Here is a 19,992-nt window from a genome sequence, read left to right on the forward strand (position 1 = left end):
GACATGCTTCGTGATAAGGTTAAGGTAACTGATCTTAAATAAGTACACAATTTGGATATGACCATGATTGATATCACTTGAAAGCTTGTTCTTAGCCCTTTCCAGAATTATCTGATCACAGTTCTATCTCTATTAGAACACAAGTTGCAGCTGCCTTTGTCAGCAGTGTTACTTGAATACTCCACATATTTTTAGAACTCCAGGCAGCCATTACTTTTGTCATACTTGTGTTATAATTCTGAAATCGGACATTTTTCATTCTCTCCTCTTGTGCAATGAACACACCAAACTTGATAAAAACAGGGAATGGTCAGGTTGAAAACTGTACTTTTCTGTATTGATTTGAGATGGAATGACCCTAAATATGGATGAGCTTGTTTCACTGAAACCTTTGTGTGAACTGAAAATACAGAATATGTATATGTTACAGTTATTTTATACATAATTAAGGCACAATGGAGAAGGTATTGCTCCTCATAGTCTAACAGCAAAGCAAGATGAAGAAACTTCTGTGGTGAAATTTTGACTGGGCTCATAACCAAATAGGGTTTACGGAATTCAAATTCAGGCACAGGAATACAAAGGAAGAACTTTTGTTACACCTTAATACAAAGCAAAGTGTACTGAATGGCATACGCACAATGAATAAACAAAAGGGGGCTACATCTATGGAAGATAAAAAGGAATGTGACTGTAGCCCAATCAGTATATTAGGTAGAGAGGTTTTTAAAAGTGAAAATAACTTTCAGTTTCGATAGTTAACATTGCAGCTTTTATTTTCCCTTTTGTATTGCTATTCACAATGCACATATTTCAGCTATGTACACTTAAAATTATGGCACATTTTCAAAATGAAAACGTATTGTAAGGAACTTCATGCCATACTACAGTGCAAACATGCAGTGTGGTGCTCTTTGTACTCTTTGCTGTTAAGTTTGAAAGGTTTCAGTATATACTTGTATGTCACTGCAAAAACAGTAGCAAACAAAGAAGTGCAAGAAAGTAATTAAAATAATTCATAAAAATCTGTACTGTAATTTTCTCAGCATATTTCAAGCAAAAATGTGCTTCCAAAATAGTGAAACCAGCAATTGAGATGAAAACCAGAAAGGCTTTTTTTCTAAGGAATACCTAAGTTATGATAAATATCCCATTCAGGCTTGAGAACAAGACTTTCTGCTTCTCGGTACGCCTCTAAGGCCAATCTGTGCCTTCCAAGTAGATACCTATGATTGGAATGTTTACATTAAATTACACAATGAATGAGTATATATAAACATACAGTTTAAAGGCTGGGTGTAGCACAGTTACCAGAAATTTTTTTGTAAGACATATCTGAAATTGCCATGAGACGTTTTTTCACATTTATCTAATACATACTTTGAGCGTTCACATACAAGAACATAACAGTCAAAGGGAATAAGAGTCATGTATGGCATACAATAATCAAATTAGTTAAACATGAGAATGGCATATCTTTTGCATCTGGTACTGCTAAAATGTAATGTATTGATTCATGGTAAACTAAAGCTGCACAAAATTAATGTTATTCATAATATTATCAAACAATTGCCAGGACAAGTACCCATGTTCAGCAGCATCAAAAGTTATAGAAGACAAAAATGAACTACCTTAAAACGATTATTGGAATAGCACAAAATCAACATTAATACAAAATAAAAACTACTATATTTTGATTGTACTGACAACGGGCACTGCTGTGCCTACTAGTTTGACAACACAGCAAATAAGCAATCATTCTGTGCAGCTTCAGTTGATTTTGAATGGAAATGTGTTTTTTCAATAGAGTGCAGTAGATAATTAAAATAATTAAATAACCTAATATTTAACACACAATTTCAAGCAGATACCTCACAAAATGAAAACTGATATATATATATTTGCAAGTACCAATCTCATCTGCAACATGATTCTCATTTCCTTTCTATAACACTGTAATGTTAATATTAATATACTGGAACTTCCATCAATAGACATATATTATAGAGTGCAATTAGAGAAGCAATTCTTTCCTCTCATAATATTGCGACATTTCAGTATATTTCACATACACACAAAAGTGAAAGAAAACCTGCTAGCTTCTGGGGTAAGGACACAAGGCCACAGGAGAGAGAGAGAGAGAGAGAGAGAGAGAGAGAGAGAGAGAGAGAGAGAGAGTGGGGGAGGGGTGAACATACTCTCTCACTTGACAAACGATTTATTCTAGAATGTTTTCTTCCTCTTTTATGTATATCTGGCAATGACTTCACACTGCTGCTATTCAGTGAGTGGCCTCTTTTAATTCCCAATTATTTACATTCTGCTGTTACTTTCCTTAACTTTCCTTATTAAATTTACAGTTTTACAGATAATTTTTATACTAAAAATTCTAGCACAATCCTTTCATTTATATTTCTTTTTACTGCCATGCTATTCCTAATTAACAACATCTGGGAGGAAGATAGCCTTCCATCCAGTCCCAAGTCCAGATAAAGTGGGAAGGTTAATCGTTGGACTAACCATTCAACATTGTAAAAAAACTCGAGTGTTCCTCTGCGCTCACACCCAGCCTCGGACTGGAATGAATGTTACGGCAAACAACCCAAGCTTATGAATATAGGACACAGAATCAAAGGTAAATACAGAAACATCTCATTAGTATATGTCCACACCCCAACTGAGGACAAGAAGGAAGACATAAAACATGAATTCTATGATACCTTACACCAGATGTGCTCCAGATTATCACAGTACGAAATCAGAATCGTGCCGGAAGATTTAAATGCCAAAATTGGGTAAGAACATCAATGGTAACCATATATATGCATGTTAAGCTTGTACATTCTATTTCATGATGATAGAAGCCTCATCAACTTCACCACAGCCAGAAACATGCAAATAGTCAGTACATCATTTCCCCATAGAGACATACATATAGAAACATTGACCTCACCAGATGATCTAACTAGGAACTAAATAGACCACATCTTGATAGAGAAAAAACATAAAAAGGTAGTAACTGATGTTAGGACAATGAGATGGGCTGAGATAGGATTAGAACATTCTCCTGTGCTTATAAAGATGAACGAAGTAAGAGCAACTGTGGCAAAAGAGCCCAAAGAGTATATGGGAGTAGACCAAAAGAATACCAAGTGAATAAACTGTTTAAGATTAAGGTTACAAATGGATTCACAGGGTCATGGAATGAAAGCAATATGAAAGAAGATGAAGATATCAGTACAAAATGGAACAAGAAGGAGACAGCACAGGAACTATTAGGAGATAACAATAATAGCAGTATTAAGCGCAAACCATGGTTCAATGAAACATGTAGAAAAGCTGCTCAGGCCAGGAAGACAGCCACACAGGCAATGATGAGCAATAATAACTATGAAAACCAAATAAAATACAGGACAGCCATGAGATAAATGAGCAGAGCAATCAGGTGAGAGAAAACATCACTCATAAATAAACAGATAGAGAAGGCAGAGGAGGATTACAGCCAGAAAAATAGTAAATAGTTTTACAGGGCAATGAGAAGCTATAGAAAGGAGTAGAGAGATAAGCCTGTAATAATGAAGGATGAGAATGGGAAACTGATCACTACAAATGAAGGGAATCTAGAGAACTGGAGAAGATACTTCAAAGAACTTCTGAACAATCTGGTACACACTTACAAGAATGAAAACAGGGCAGAAAACAACCAGAACGTACAACCACTAGTCGAAGAGCCAACTCTGATGAAGGGGAATGAGGCAATAAAAAGACTGAAATGGGAAGGCCTCAAGCACAGAATGATATCAGCAAAGCTCACCAAAGAAGGGGGAGACAAGACATAGGAATTGTTAGCCAAACTCATAAAAGAGGAGTGGAGGAAAGAAGTAATGCCGGAGGAATGGAAAACTGCTGCTGTATTTCCCATATACAAGAAGAGAGACAAAATATTGACATAGAACTATAGAGGGATATCTCTATCATTCATGTGCTATAAAATAACCCCAAGAATTATACTGAACAAGCTCAACGCATACACTGAAGAAATATTAGACACAGCACAAACGGAGTTTCAAAAGGGTAAGTCAACAGCCAACCAAACATTCACACTAAGACAAATACTAGATAAGAACTGATCAGGATACCTTCTGTATGTTTATAACTTCAACAAAGCATATGACAGTGCAGTAAGATAGGAGATGTGGAGGATAATGGCAAAGTGTGGGATACGGACATGCTGACAAATCTAACAAAAGTGTGTGTAATAGAATCAAAGTGTAGAGTGAAAGTACAGGGGGACTTCTCAGAAACATTTGAGGTAAAAACAGGAGTGAGACAGGGAGATGTTCAATTTTGCACTCAACAGCATCCTGAGGAGAGTAATACAAGAAAGTGCAGGAGTCATCAAAGGGGAAAAAATAAATGTTCTGGCTTTCATAGATAATATTTTGGTGATAGGAAGGAGCATGGAAGACATGGAGAAACTGGAAACTGTATTGATGGAAGAAGCTAAGAAAATAGGTCTAAGTATCAATGAAAATAAAACGAAGTTCATTGTAATAGGAAGAAGAGCTCAGTTAGGACCAAACCATCTAACAATAAGAAACCTGAATGAGATTTTCACTCTGCAGCGGAGTGTGCGCTGATATGAAACTTCCTGGCAGATTAAAAGTGTGTGCTGGACCGAGACTCGAACTCGGGACCTTTGCCCTTCGCGGGCAAGCGCTCTACCGACTGAGCTACCCAAGCACGACTCACGCCCCATCCTCACAGCTTTACTTCTGCCAGCACTTGCCCGCGAAAGGCAAAGGTCCCGAGTTTGAGTCTCGGTCCATCACACAGTTTTAATCTGCCAGGAAGTTTCAATCAGAAACTTAACCAACGCAGAAGAGCGAAAACAATATTGTGAGAAGGAAAGTTGCTACTCACCATATAGCAGAGATGCTGAGTCACAGATAGGCACAACGAAAAGACTGTCACAAATGATAGCTTTCGGACAGTAAGGCCTTTGTCAGAATTAGACAGCAAACACACACATATACAGGTTGTTACAAAAAGGTACAGCCAAACTTTCAGGAAACATTCCTCACACACAAATAAAGAAAAGATGTTATGTGGACATGTGTCCGGAAACGCTTAATTTCCATGTTAGAGTTCATTTTAGTTTCGTCAGTATGTACTGTACTTCCTCGATTCACCGCCAGTTGGCCCAATTGAAGGAAGGTAATGTTAACTTCGGTGCTTGTGTTGACATGCGACTCATTTCTCTACAGTACTAGCATCAAGCACATCAGTACGTAGCATCAACAGGTTAGTGTTCATCACGAACGTGGTTTTGCAGTCAGTGCAATGTTTACAAATGCGGAGTTGGCAGATGCCCATTTGATGTATGGATTAGCACGGTGCAATAGCCGTGGCACGGTACGTTTGCATCAAGACAGATTTCCAGAACTAAGGTGTCCCGACAGGAAGACATTCGAAGCAACTGATCGGCGTCTTAGGGAGCACGGAACATTTCAGCCTATGACTCGCGACTGGAGAAGACCTAGAACGACGAGGACACCTGCAATGGACGAGGCAGTTCTTCGTGCAGTTGATGATAACCCTAATGTCAACGTCAGAGAAGTTGCTGCTGTACAAGGTAACGTTGACCATGTCACTGTATGGAGAGTGCTACGGGAGAACCAGTTGTTTCCGTACCATTTACAGCGTGTGCAGGCACTATCAGCAGCTGATTGGCCTCCACAGGTACACTTCTGCGAATTCATTTCCTGTAACAAAGTGTTTGAAGTCACGCTGGTACGTTCTGTTGCTGTGTGTTTCCATTCCATGATTAATGTGATTTGAAGAGATGTAATAAAATGAGCTCTAACATGGAAAATAAGCGTTTCCAGACACATGTCCACATAACATATTTTCTTTCCTTGTGTGTGAGGAATGTTTCCTGAAAGTTTGGCCATACCTTTTTGTAACACCCTGTAAACTCATGCAATTATAACTCACACACACATGACTGAAGTCTCAGTTGCCTAAGATCGTAACGAGAATTCAAAAAATGGTTCAAATGGCTCTAAGCACTATGGGATTTAACATTGGAGGTCATCAGTCCCCTAGACTTAGAACTACCTAAACCTAACTAACCTAAGGACATCACACACATCCATGCCCGAGGCAGGATTCGAACCGGCAACCGTAGCAGCAGCATGGTTCCGGACTGAAGCGCACTAGAACTGCTCAGCCACAGTGGCTAGCTCGAAAATTCAAGCCAGGGGAAGATGTCTAGGAGCAATACACAACATTATAAGATCTAAGTTACTATCTAGGCAGGCAAAAATAAGAATATATCAGACCACCATCAAAGCAATAGTGTACTAAGCAAGCAAGGCATGGATCCTGAAAAAAGCAGAGAAAAAGCTCATCACTTTTGAAAATAAAGTACTGAGAAAAATATATGGACAAGTGAAAGAAAATGAACAGTGCAGAACAAGGAAAAGCAAAGAACCCAGACAATTATACACACTACCTGACATCATAGCAAGTGTGAAAACCAAAAGACCCAGGAGTATGGACATGTGAGGAGTAGAGGAGAGAAGATAGTAATAAAGGCAGTGATGGGTGGATAAGCCGAAGGAACGAGACCATTAGGACTAAAACTGTGTGCTGGACCGAACTCAAAGTGGAACCTTTGCCTTTTGCAGACAATTGTTTACTGACTGAGCTACCCAAGCACATCTCACAACCCATCCTCACAGCTCTATTTCTGACAGTACCCCAACTCTTACATTCCAAACTTCATAGACTTACAACTTCTAGTTGTGACTGAAATCACAGCCAGATTCTTTAAAATTGTTAGTGTGATATCTGTGAAGAGGAGAGTTTCTGTGAAGTTTGGATTCAGGTAGCAGATGAGGTATTTGCAGAAGTAAAGTAGTGATGACAGGTCATGAGACATCCTTGGATAGCTCAATTGGTACAGCACCTGTTCACAAAAGGCTTAAGTCCTGAATTCAAGTTTCGCTCTGGCACACAGTTTTAATCTGACAGGAAATTTCATATCAGTGCACAGTGAAAATTTCACTCTGGATCTTGTACTCTGTTTTTTTTTTCATTAGTTTTTAAATCTACTTTCAGGGCAGTATTATTTAGCTTCTTGAACAGTGTGTCAGTTTCACCACTGTTACTTCCTCTTAAAATTATCTCATCTGCATACGTCAGTATATTTGGGTGTTTATCTGTGATGTTTTCATTTGTTGCTCATTTGGTTTCTCTTACCACAATTCCTATGACATTTTTGAAGGTAAATAGGGTTAAAGCATCACCTTGCTTCAGCCCAGTTTTGTTCTCAAAACAACTGGAGTCACAGTGTGTCACCCAGCTTACTGCCTTCTCCAAACACACTTGGACTAAGATTATGAGTTTCTTGGGGATTCCATATTCTGCCATGATTTCCCATACCATTTCTCTGTGCAGTGAATTGTATGCTATCTGAAAGTTATGAACACACAACGAACAGATGCTCTTGTTATATTCCCATTGTCAAGTTTGATGTATAATATGCTTTATATTTTGATCTATTTTTCCAAAAACCATTCTGGGAGTCACCTATTATATCCTTGGTATAGGCGACGAGTCTTTCCTACATTACATCTGACAGTACTTTGTAAGCTATGACTAATAGGGACATTCCTGCAATTATGTTTATCTGCTTTTTTGTGTACAAGGACAATGATTGATTCCTTCCAATCACCAGGTATTTTTTCATCTTGCCAAATTTTAAGAATAAGATGAAATAATTTCTCATGAATTTTATGATCATCATATTTCAGCATTTCCTTGGTATTCCATCTGTTCCTGCTGCTTTGTGTTTTCAGTTTTCTTTTTTTTTTTCTTTTTCAAACTGTTGATTACCTCTTTGTATGCTGGGTCATTTACAACAGGTTCAACTGTTGTAGTGCAAGTTTTCTCAAGCTTGTTTTCTGATAGAAATGAGTGGCAGAATATTTACATCAGCCCTAGAGGACACAGGGAAATCTATGTTCAATACAAGAGAGGGAAAAACAAATATGGAGAGAAGAAAGGAGAAGACTATACTGTTTCACGCTGCATCAACAACATGGCCATTAAATTTGGTGCCCAAGTTTGTATTGGAGAAGGACGAGGAAGTGAATTCACAGAGCCCCGCTCAAAATACCCATCAGCAAATTAGCAAAACCACAAAATCTTCAATCCAGGTAGCCAGTTGAGGGTTCAAACTCCATTTCTCCCTTATTCGAGTGTAGTATCTCAAGTGCTGGTAAATATGGAGGGTGGGGATAAGATAGAAGTGAGAAGACAGATATTGATGATGGTGGAAAGAAGGTCACAGAGGATTTGGGAATGCAACATTACTCTCCAATATGACATCAAAAATGTGTCATTCGATCTCCAAAAATGAATGGTCTCACACAAAAAGTAGGAACATGAATTTCACTTTACACGTGGCAAGTTTCTGTGGGTTACCTATGTCACAAAAATTAAGATTTGACAGAATATTTAATTTATACAAACTGTTTTAATAGTTGTCAATCTCTGGCATTCAAGACAAGTTATTGTCATCATCCTGGTGGTATCATCTCGGCTTGAGATCACATTATAAAAAATACAGTTAATGAGACAGAAGAAATACAGTAACATCGGGTTTGATGTCTTCATGTGAGGAGATTTGGAACAAAATAATAATGAAACTGAATGTCTGATAAAATATGTCCCTGAAATACTGTCAGAGTTGTAAATGATGAAGCAACAAGAAAGGAAGAAATAAAAGACATGCTGGCAGATGGTAGGAAGGCTAACAGGAGGAGGACACAGTCTGACAATTTTGTTGTGTCTACTAGCAACACATTCCATCTGTCGGAGTTGAGCGGAGAGGAACTTCAAGATGGTGTAGGAGAAGAAAATGTACAGCAGACTCTGCACACCAATAGGAAGGATGAGGAAGCAGATACTACTCAAAATAACCATCACCAAATTAGTAAAACCACAAAAAGCATCAATCAGGGTAACACGGTACGGAAGAAGAGAGCACTGCTGGTAGATACCAGTGATGGCACTGGAGAATTTATGGGAGGAGTATCCTATCACCAGCCATTTCAAGTCACGTGCTGGGCTGAATCATGTGACAGAAAATGGGGGCCTATGTGCAAGGATTTCACAAAAGATGATCAGGCCACAATAGAGCTTAAAACCAGGAAGACACTGCAGAAATTAAAAAATAAGAAGTAAGCAGGCGTAGATGAGGTTTCACTCTCTGTTCTGAAGTTGTACATAGACAGCATAAAATCCCCAGTAACAAACATAAAAAATGAGCCCTTTAGTCGGGTAATTCTCCAGTGTGCCTACGAGTTGTGCCCTTACTAAACAAAGATAATGCTGAGGGTATTGAAAATACAGGCCAGTTTCACTATGGTTGTATTCACAGCAATAACTGAATCAGTCATTAAGGAAAGACTAAATAGTTGCATGAAAAAAACAACTTTTTAAACAAAGCACAGTGTGGTTTCAAAAGTGGTGAAATACACCTGCTGGCCACTACAGATTTCACAAAACTGGTACTTGAAGCTCTTGATAAGAATGGCTGTGTTACAGGCATAGTCCTTGACTTGTTCAAGACTTCTGATACAGTTGGCCATAAAATATTACTAAACAAGGTAGGATCACGAGGCATAAGAGGAATATAGTACAAGCACTTCCACTCTTACTTGGAAAACAATGTGCAAAAAGTAGAAAGAGTTCACACATCCAGTGGTCATAAATTTTTAGTAAAATAAGTCAGACAAGAAACACGTAAACATAGGGTAGTGTATTGGTTTCACGTCTGTTTTGAATATATATAAATAACTTTCCCAGCACATAGCTGTCAAGCTTGAGAAGAGGCTGTCAGTAACCACACGGCAAATTTGGAGGGTGCCCTTCCCAGTCCAGCTGCAAATTGTTTTGTTACTCTGCCATCCACTGTATTAACACTCTGGTGCTTTCCAATATAAGTATCTGAATTTGCTACAGTACTTAGGCCTACTTTTGCAGTACCCTATTACTGCAATCATCTTTTACTTTCATTTTTACCCCACTTTCACTCCAAATATCATTTGCACTGTTTAATTTTGCATTATCATTTGTATCAGGCTTGTCTTTTCAGAAACTTAATAGTTGCCGAAGGAACAAAAAAATTATAATTCCTTGCCTTTTTGACAAAAAACTAAGTTAAAGAAATCCTAAGCAGCAAACACCATGTAAATAATGTACTTAAATTGTAAAAAGACAAATAAAACTGCCAAACACACAAAATTATCAAATCTTTCATCAGTCAGATGAAATTTACTCCCAGCTCAATTTTTTTTTAAAGTAAAGGAGAAGGGCATTACTATGAAAGCATCAGTGTGCTGTGTATTATTTAGTATGGAGAAATAGGTGAACTGTGTATCTCGTGACATCATCTGATTAGAAAAACCACAACAGCTTACACATGAATGCCTTGAACTTGTGATGTGATTTGATCTGAAAGCAGTTTTATTCCTAACTTCTAAGCAGACATGTGCACAATGAAAATTGTTTGTCATCACTTAGGAAGATATGGAGACAAAATGATTCACAGACAAGTTTACTATGTACACAGGAAGGAAACCATTACAATATGTAAAACATTTTAGTAGCATAGGTGAGTGAAATGTACACAGTACCTTTTCCAACTTTTTAAAGCTTCAAATTGTAAAATGTTAACTTCCGTAATCTCTTAGTAACTCCCCATAACCTATAATTAAGGACAAGTTCTCTCTCCTGGTGACAACAACATTATAGTCATTCAACTGCTATGAAAGAAAGAAAATGAAACCTTCATGGATGTTTACAACTGGTTAGTGTGTAATAAACTGGCAGTGAACATAAAAAAAAACAAACAGTATGCACTTCAGGATTATAGAGAGAACACACTTGTGTTGCGCTATGCATAGTTAATAAATTTACTGATAGCGTAACAAAAAATTTTAGGGATGAATACTGATTGTCAATTAACATGGGACAAACACACGAAGAGGGTAGAAAAAAAAAGTCACCAGCATGTTCAGTTTTTAACAGCAAATGTTTTGTGGTAGCATACTTTTGTACTCTAAAATCGTGGCTATGGGATTCTTTTCTGGGGATCGAAGACACAAAAGACGGATACAGTTTTTAAAATGCAGAAAAGGGCCAAAAGAATAACAACATAATAACCAGAAGTAGTAGATGGACCCATTGTAAAGACCTTTTTAAAAATGTGGGTACTGGTACACATACTGTGCCATGTGAGTACATCTTCCAATCTGTTACGCATGTTAGAGAAAATATTGCTAAGTATTTCATTAAGAGTATTCATGGAGCAAGAGCCAGTCTGGACTTACAATTACCAAGGAAAAACAAACAAAAATCTCAAAATGGTATATTCTATCATGGAATAAAGCTGTATAATAAAGTGTCCAAGCAGATGAAAAGATTACTAAGATACACCTGTTTTAAAAGGCAGCTAAAGTGTCCCTTGCATGTAATGTTTTAGCAAGAAGATTACTTATATGATTCACAATAGTGGTTAATAATGGAGGGTTAACACCACCTCCTTATCACACTATGATACTGTAACGCTATTGCAATACTATCATGTGAAAAGCATCACACTCATCAGCATCACACTCATCATGGAGGGGGAGGGGGATCAGCATCACACTCATCGTGGAGGGGGAGGGGGAGGGGGATGTCAGTCTGAGGTGAGCGTATGAAGACATGTATGGGGAATCGTGTAGTGGCATGTTTTCGAGCCTGGAATCAGTTTTCCCTATGGACTGGAGTTAGTGCAGGGGCACAGCGCAGCAAATTCATGGTTCTGAAATCATCAGCAGACGTTTTTGATGTCTACAGTGATGAAGGGCAAACAGTGTTTATATGAAAGTACTTTGAACAAAAGGGACCAACCGAATGAGGCAGTGCAGCTGTTAATACCTTGACCTCATATTCTGGATTTCAGACAAGTGCAAGGATGGTTCCTTCATCAGAGTCACAGCTGACTATCTCTCCTTTCCTCATAAAAGCATACTTAGGCCCCTATATCTGGTGTATATGCACTTTTTCTTGCAATTTATTTTCATTCTATTCTATCATACAGGGGCATATCCTGGGGTAACCTGACAAACCGAGCAAAAGCTTTTAGCGTGTAATAAGACTCATTTGTGGTGCAAATTCAAGAATATCATGTAGACACCTGTTCAAGGAACTTCATATCCTAACCACTGCTTCTCAGTATATTTATTTCTAAATGAAATTTTTTGCAACTAAATTATCTCTATTTCCACCCAATAGCCCAATACATAGTATCAATACCAGGGGATAAGAACAATCTAAAAAAATAATAATAATAATAATCTAAAATCACTTACCTTGGTACCTTGGTCCAAAAGGGAGTCCACTACTCAGTAAAACATATTTTCAATAAATTGCCAGCAACCATTAAAATTTTGATTTCAGGTAATGCACAGTTTAAACAGAATTTAAAAGACTTTTTGATAAGCAAACCCCCACTACTCAATAGATGAATATCTTAACAGGGAGTATTAGACCAGCTTCAGTAAAAAGTCTGTTACATTTCAGTTTTGACAGTATTGGGTCACAACAGTAATAGTTACATATTTCGTGTATGATAAATATTATTATTATTATTATGTGCGATTGGACCCATACGGATCACGCAAAGCTTTTCCGATTCAATTTTTTAATTCTCCAAACTTCTCTCATTCTTTCCCCATGAATTCTCTTTCTTTCCTCTGTCCATTTTGTCCCCTGTCTCTTGCAAACTTCATTCTCGGGTTGTACTTTCCAACTATTGATTTTTTGCCTGTATACATTTCTGTTTATAACTTCTGAAGAATTTATTTGTGCATTTGCTAGATCTGTTTTGGTTTCTTTTATCCAGGGTATGGTTTTCAATTTTTCAATGTATATTAAAATTTTGTGGGAGAGTCTGGGTGTTGGGAGTCTGTGGATATGACCGTAAAATTTTAGTCTTCTTTTCTGGATGTCTGCGGCGAGGTTAGATAATTTTTCTGTAGTTTTCCGAGACTGTAACCTGTATCCATCTTCAGTTCTTTTTGGGCCAAGAATCTTTCTGATAATTTTGCGCTCCTCTTTCAGGATGCCTTCCAGGTCGCCTTTTCTATGGAGTGTGAGTGTTTCGCTGGCATATAGTGCTTCGGGCTTGATTACTGTATTGTAGTGTCGTATTTTTGAGTGAATGGAGAGACACTTTTTATTGTAGATGTTGTGGGTTTTCCAGTATTCTCTTTTCAGTTTTTGCAGTCGAACTTTTTGTGCAGTTTTCTCTCCCCCTGTGGGTTCTAGGACCTCGCCTAAGTATTTAAAGAATGGAACTCTCTCAATTTGTCCATATTTTGTAGTCAGTTTTTGAGTTTCAAATTTTGAGCAGATGAAATTGGTTTTTTGGAAGGAAATTTGTAGCCCAACTTTTTCGGCGCATTCTTTGAGAATGTCTATCTGTTTAATTGCTGTGGTCTCGTTTTCTGCTAGAATGGCCACGTCATCTGCAAATGCCAAGCATGAAATTTTAATACCATCTTTAGATCTTCCTAGTTGTATAGGCTTCCAGTAATTTTGATTCTTCAGTTCTTTTTCCCATTCTCGGATGACTTTGTCTAAGACAAGGTTGAAGAGGAGTGGAGACAAGCCGTCACCTTGTCTGACGCCGGTTTTGATCAGGAAGGGCTCTGATATTTCACCCAGGAATTTTATCTTAGAAGTTGTGTTTGTGAGCGTTTCTTTGATAAGGTTTAGGGTTTTCGGATCGAGTCCTAGCTCCTCAAGGATAATAAAGAGAGATTGCCTATCGATTGAATCATAAGCCTTTGCGAAATCAACAAAGGAACAAATGATCGGACTGTTTCTGACTGCTTTGTATTTTAGTGTTGTCTTCAAATTGAAAATTTGTTCTGCACAGGATCGGTGAGGGCGAAAGCCAGCTTGGTATTCACCAATACTGTGTTCGAGTTGTTCTTGTGTTCGTTGAAGAAGACAAGCTGAGAGGATTTTATAAGTGACTTGGAAAAGGGAGATTCCTCGATAGTTGTTTATATCTGCCATGTCTCCCTTTTTATGCAGTGGATGAATTAGGGCGCATTTCCAATCTTCTGGTAGTTTTTCTGTCTGCCAAATGTCTGTGATGAGTTGAGTGAGTTCTTTGAGGGAATTTGGTCCAAGATTTTTAAGTAGTTCTGCAGTGATATTATCTTCTCCGGATGCCTTGTTGTTTTTCAGTCTATGAATATGTCTTTGGATCTCCTCTAGTGTAGGTGGGGATTCTGGATTTGTGTAGACAGCAGTTTCTTGAGGGAATCTTGAAGAAGGTTCAGGGCGATTGAGGAGTCCGGAAAAGTATCTCGCCAGCTCCTCACAATTTTCCCGATTTGTGAGCGCTAGTTTTCCATCTGGTTTTCTGAAACATAGATTTCGTGAGCCGTATCCATTGATTCTCCCAGCAAAGGTCTTATAGAAGTCTCGTACATTATAGTTACGGAAATTTTCTTCAATAGACTCACACTGTTCCTTGAGGTACTTCCTCTTGACTTGTCTGATTGTTTTTGCCACTTGTCTTCTAGTGTTGTAGAAGTGATCTAGATTTTCTGGGGATTTTTTACTGTTATACTTCAGAAAGGCTTTCTTTCTTTCTTCCAGCGCTTTTTCACATCCAGAGTCCCACCAGGGGTGTTTTGTGTTCTTTTTCAATGGGATCAGTTCTTTTGCCTTCTTTGTAATTTTTGTTCGAAATTTTTCCCAAGAGTCAGCTGGTTCCTTTTCCCACTCCTCCTTCAGATTGGTTTCTTTGATTGTTCGTGTGTCAAATTTCATCATGTGTGTTTTCTTCGGATAGAATTTTTTTGGGGTGAATTTCACTTTAATGCGTGTTAAGTAGTGGTCTGAGTCAATGTTCGCCCCTCTGCGGACTTGGACATCATGGATCTCTTTCTGTACGAAATAGGAGATGGCAATGTGGTCAATCTGATATTCGCCGATCTCTTGTATGGGGGACCTCCAGGTCTTTTGTTTTCCAGGTTTTTTTCTCAAAGATGTAGACATTATTTTTAGATTATTTTGTTGGCATAGTTCAACAAATCTCAGTCCGTTTCTGTTGGTGAATCTGTGTGCTGGATATTTTCCTACAGTTTTTTGGTGTTCTTTCTCTCTGCCAATTTGTGCATTGAAATCTCCCATTAAGATTTTGATATCATCCCAGGGAATTTTGGCCATGACATCTTCAAGTTTAGTCCAGAATTTTTCAGTTTGTAGTTGGTGTTTTTTGTTGTCTATGTTTGTGGGTGCATGAACATTTATCAATGTGTATTTCTTGTTGGCGCACTGGATACGCAAGGTCATGAGGCGATTATTTATGGAAGAGACCTCTCTAATTGAGCCTAATATATTTCTGTGCACCGCAAATGCCATTCTCAGGAGTGGCGTACCATTGGCAATTCGTTTGTCAGTCTTGCTCTTGAAGATGTGATAGTTTCCATAGTCTATTGTATTTTCATCCGTGAATCTAGTTTCTTCTAACGCTAAGATCTTAATTTTTTGTTGGTCTAGCTCTGTTACTAAGTTGTGTAATTTTCCAGGTTGAATTAGGGTCTGAATGTTAAAGGTACGAATGTACATGGGAACCTTGGGACGAAGTTTGCTTGAGAACTCTGATCGTGATGGCCCGGGTTCCCCAGAATCCGAAAACCCAGTTGTCGTCTGTCGACGAGTGGATTGGTTACCACCTGGGGTAATTCTGTCATTACTCTCACGAATCATGATAGCTTGTAAGTTTTGGTCCAGTGTTTCCACTGGGTGTTTAGAACCAGGGATTGTCAGTTCCTGGAGCATATAATGCAGCCGCACCTACTAGATGGACAGACGCTGACCTCGCTGCCGCTCGACTCGAGTACAGACGCATTGAGGATTTGGAATGTGAGATTTTTTTTCAAGGTTTTCTCCTATCGATCCACCGTGTTCTGCGTTAACAGGGTCACCTCGTGTAGGATGTGGCTCTTCACCACGCACGGACGGTCTTGGACGTAGCTTCCTCAGAGGCAAAGGTCTTGCATACCTCCTCAGCTCATCCCTGGGGTGGTGAGGACCAGTACTGAGTCAACCCCAAGCAAAGGTGCTACCTCTACCAACCACCTTGCGTGTATGATAAATTTATTAAAAGTGCATAATTACATTTCATTCTGACAGTTTATTAAAGAAGATCCAGTTTACTGTAATGTATTTACCTATTTTGACCATCTCCTGACAAATGATCAGGGTAGTCAGTATTATATTCAAATGTTTTATGTTTTTTATACTTTCTGACTTGTTCCACACCCACGAGAATTATCTCATAAAGGTCTATGGAATGAAAACTGAATGTAATCTAATCTAATTGTATTTTGGTTACAAATCTAGTATCAGGTTACCTTCCATTCGGAAAGTGGGTGCACTCAGCGACTGTTATGTGACTTATAAACTACAGAGTGCAGCAATCAGTTGTCATTTTTTAGACTGACACCCGAACAACAGGGACGTACATGCACTGAGGTTAGAAAATAGTGCATTGAGAATGGCCAGCTACTAGCTGAAATCTGGATTTGCATAATAAATTATAAAAAAGGACGACTGATTGCTGCACTCTATAATTTATAAATCATATATCATTGTACGATAACTGGATGAATAAATGTGTGGGCTAATTGAAAATGGATTATTTTCTGTTAATAACGTACCATTCAATACATGCAGCAAGTAACACAACTTTATGTACGAAGGCAAGTAAGTAATTAATTTGTAGTAGATACTATGAAATGAAATCTAGAATAAAAAGAGTTATCTCATTCAAATCCTTCAAAATACTACTTACAGAGATCTTGCAACCTGCTTGATGTTGTCCACGTTCATGGGATTAATGGCATGACATGTTTGAAAATACTCGAGGGAATCTTGGATTCTTCCTTCGTGCCTTAGTATTAAACCCTACAAGGCGTAAATACATTTTTAATTCATGTTTGTCAAGTTATTATAAGTACGTAAAATTGAATATTCTGCACAGAACATTTTGAATGTGTATACGATAATCTCGATCTGCAAAATCTACAACTATGAAAATAACTGTTTGTTGATACCTGCATATAGTTTGCGAATTCAGAGAATCCTTTGCTCTTCTCGAGTTCTTCTTGGATTAATATTTTACATATCCCGAATTCCTTTCGTGCGTAATTTAGATTTATTAACCAATTACGACTTTCAATTAACGGGCAATCTGGAACTATAACATGAAAACTGGTGAGAACAAAACGTGGAAGAACAAACTCTTACGTCCTTCCTACCAAGTGGCTAATCACTGCAAAATCAAAATTCTCAACAGAATTAAAATGCAGTTAAACAGATTTTCAATCAATCGTACCTTTTCTCTGTCTCCCCACACCACTTCTGGCGACGCTTGACACTCGCGCCGAATTTGATATTCCAACAGTGGGCCGACCGTTTGGTATGCCATGTGTATTTACAGAATTCATTATTTATGACTCTTCACCAATTAAAATCTAAAATGTGTAACACGCACGTTACTGGCGTTGTAGCAATAACAACATTCACAAGATATCTACCAAAACATTGACTTCGCTCACAGAATAGCGTTCTGTTTGCGGGTTCACGTTGCCTAGCAACCACCAACAACTAGCATTGCCGCCCTACCAGAGATAAATTTACCGTTAAATATACGTTTTTTCCCTGTCACAAATTCGGGAGTGGAGCGAGTGTCATCATTACATATTATGTCAGTTATATTCTTGAACGTTTCGTGAAAACACAGTAAGGTTACTCGGGGCAACTGAAGAATGGGATACAACTCGTCGCCTTTGACTAATGACATTGTGGCGACGTATTATAGCAGTGATTTCAGTATTAGTGACAGTAGTCCGGAGTCGATAGTTGAGACGGATAAGTAGTTCACCGCCGTTGTTTATCTTTGTAATTTTCTGGTTGTCATAGTTTAAGTGTTCGTCAGCGTAATAAATAATAAAGAATTGGTTTTTGGAGTCGACGCAAGTGCGTCGGATAATAGTTAGCGGCTACATTGGTGTCCCCGAACGGAAAAGAATACAGTGCAAATCACAAATAAAAAGCAGTGTATCACAACGATGGTAGATCAACGGGAAGATACGAGCGTACAAATGAACGATTCCGCTACAGCAACCGGAAGTACAACTACAACATTACCTTTGCCGAAATTTTGGACCACATTACCGAAAGAGTTGTTTATAAGAACCGAGAACATTTTCCAGCAATTTAATGTGAACAGCGACAGTGACAAACTAAGCCGTATTTTCGCGAATATGGACCAAGAGCTAGCAAAGGTAGCACAAGAACTCATCATGAAGCCAGTTCATGAGCAATCGTATCAAGCCTTCAATGAGACATCCTAAAACGCTTAGTATTGCCCAAGCAACAACGCATGCAGCGTGTTTTGTTTGAGAAAGCAATTGGAGATCATTCTCCGTCAGAATTACCGCGACATTTACGCAACTTAGCAGGACATCGCAGTGGCGCAGCTACGTAAACAAGGGTCCTGGGGAAAAAATGAAACTGGGGCCCATATAAACTAAACTAAGTACTTTACAGAAGCAAAACTAGTTCAGAAACAGCTACTTACTTCCCACTGCATGGCAAAATAAGACAAACTTATTTACTACTAAGTAAAAGGAAGCAGACAGTTTATTTTAACAAGTTACTTTACATTCTTTTTCTGGCTTCAGTTTTTGCACATTTATCAGTAAGTACCGTTAAACCTAGATTTGATGCGGCCTTGTTTTCGGCTGCTATGAGTGCCACATGTCGAAGTCGAGCTTGACCCTTATTATTCCTCAAATAAGTTTTGATTATTATTAGTTTTCTGAATGATCTTTCAGCTGTTACAGAATTGACAGGTATTGTATAAAATAATAAACCCGCGGTAAGCACTTCCGCCATGTCGCATCCTAGCACTGCATATTTAGTTATAAGTTTCTCACATATTTGGGAACAGTCCATGCCTGAGTCAATTTAGGTAGAACAAGGTGATAAGTATTAATAAATTGAAGTGAAATATTAGGGACTATTGCATCAAAATATTTACTTCGGAATTGATCACATTTTTGCAATAAAGTTGCTTCATCTACAGTGACCAAAAATGAAGATGTTAGAAAATTAAATATTTGACTCTAAATCATTTCTATAAAACATCAATCTTGTTTTAATATCTGCTAAAGCTCTGCTTGCCTCGTCCAAACAGATATCGCGTCTTTATAACATTTTAGTTGCATAATTGATGTAATTCAGTATTTGGTGCATTAATTCACAAAGGAATCTGAACTCGAAATTTAGCATTTTTGTTTTAATGCTGTAATGCTTTCGAATTATGACTGGCGCAATGTACATAATCAGCATTTGGCTTAATATTATTAACCTGTTTTTCTACACCATTATAAACACCACTCGTCACAGTCACTCCATCATAACCTTGATCCACATACTTTTTTAAATCAATATTTTTATCAGTAAAAAATAATCTGCTTGACTTAATCTGCTGCGCCATGTCTGATACGTGCCTAAAAGCCTAGGAATATTTTTTTAAACTCTGTGTCGATTGGTTGTCCATTTTCCGACGTGGTTATTACTGCGTATCTCAGAATAATGCTTAGCTGATCTACCTTCGACGTATCCTGTGTAGAGTCCACTTTGATGGCGAAAAACGGCGATGTTCTAGTTTGTTCTAACAGTTTATTTTCAAGTTCGTTCCATAAGCATTCAATCATTTCATTTCGAATTGTTGGACTCAAATGCCTTGTAGATCCTAAAAGCAAAAAGGCGTGATTTTAAATATGTTTTCGAATGTAAGTAACTGAAGAAATAAATGATAAAAAAACTGCTAAAAAA

At 38.1% G+C, this 19,992-nt stretch overlaps 1 protein-coding gene across 1 annotated transcript in view; it reads right to left on the reverse strand.

The window, feature by feature from the left end:
- LOC126263611 (Bardet-Biedl syndrome 4 protein-like) overlaps positions 1-17,594 on the reverse strand; it is a 152,217-nt gene extending 134,623 nt beyond the window's left edge. Inside the window, exons 1-4 of the mRNA XM_049960698.1 lie at positions 17,483-17,594; positions 17,202-17,344; positions 16,940-17,052; positions 1,132-1,226 (exon numbers count right to left, since the gene is read on the reverse strand). Coding sequence (XP_049816655.1) covers positions 1,132-1,226; positions 16,940-17,052; positions 17,202-17,344; positions 17,483-17,594 — 463 coding nt within the window. The remainder of the gene's footprint in view (positions 1-1,131; positions 1,227-16,939; positions 17,053-17,201; positions 17,345-17,482) is intronic.
- Between the last annotated feature and the right edge of the window lie 2,398 nt (positions 17,595-19,992).

The sequence above is a fragment of the Schistocerca nitens genome, chromosome 6, assembly GCF_023898315.1.
Source record: "Schistocerca nitens isolate TAMUIC-IGC-003100 chromosome 6, iqSchNite1.1, whole genome shotgun sequence".
NCBI lineage: Eukaryota > Metazoa > Arthropoda > Insecta > Orthoptera > Acrididae > Schistocerca > Schistocerca nitens.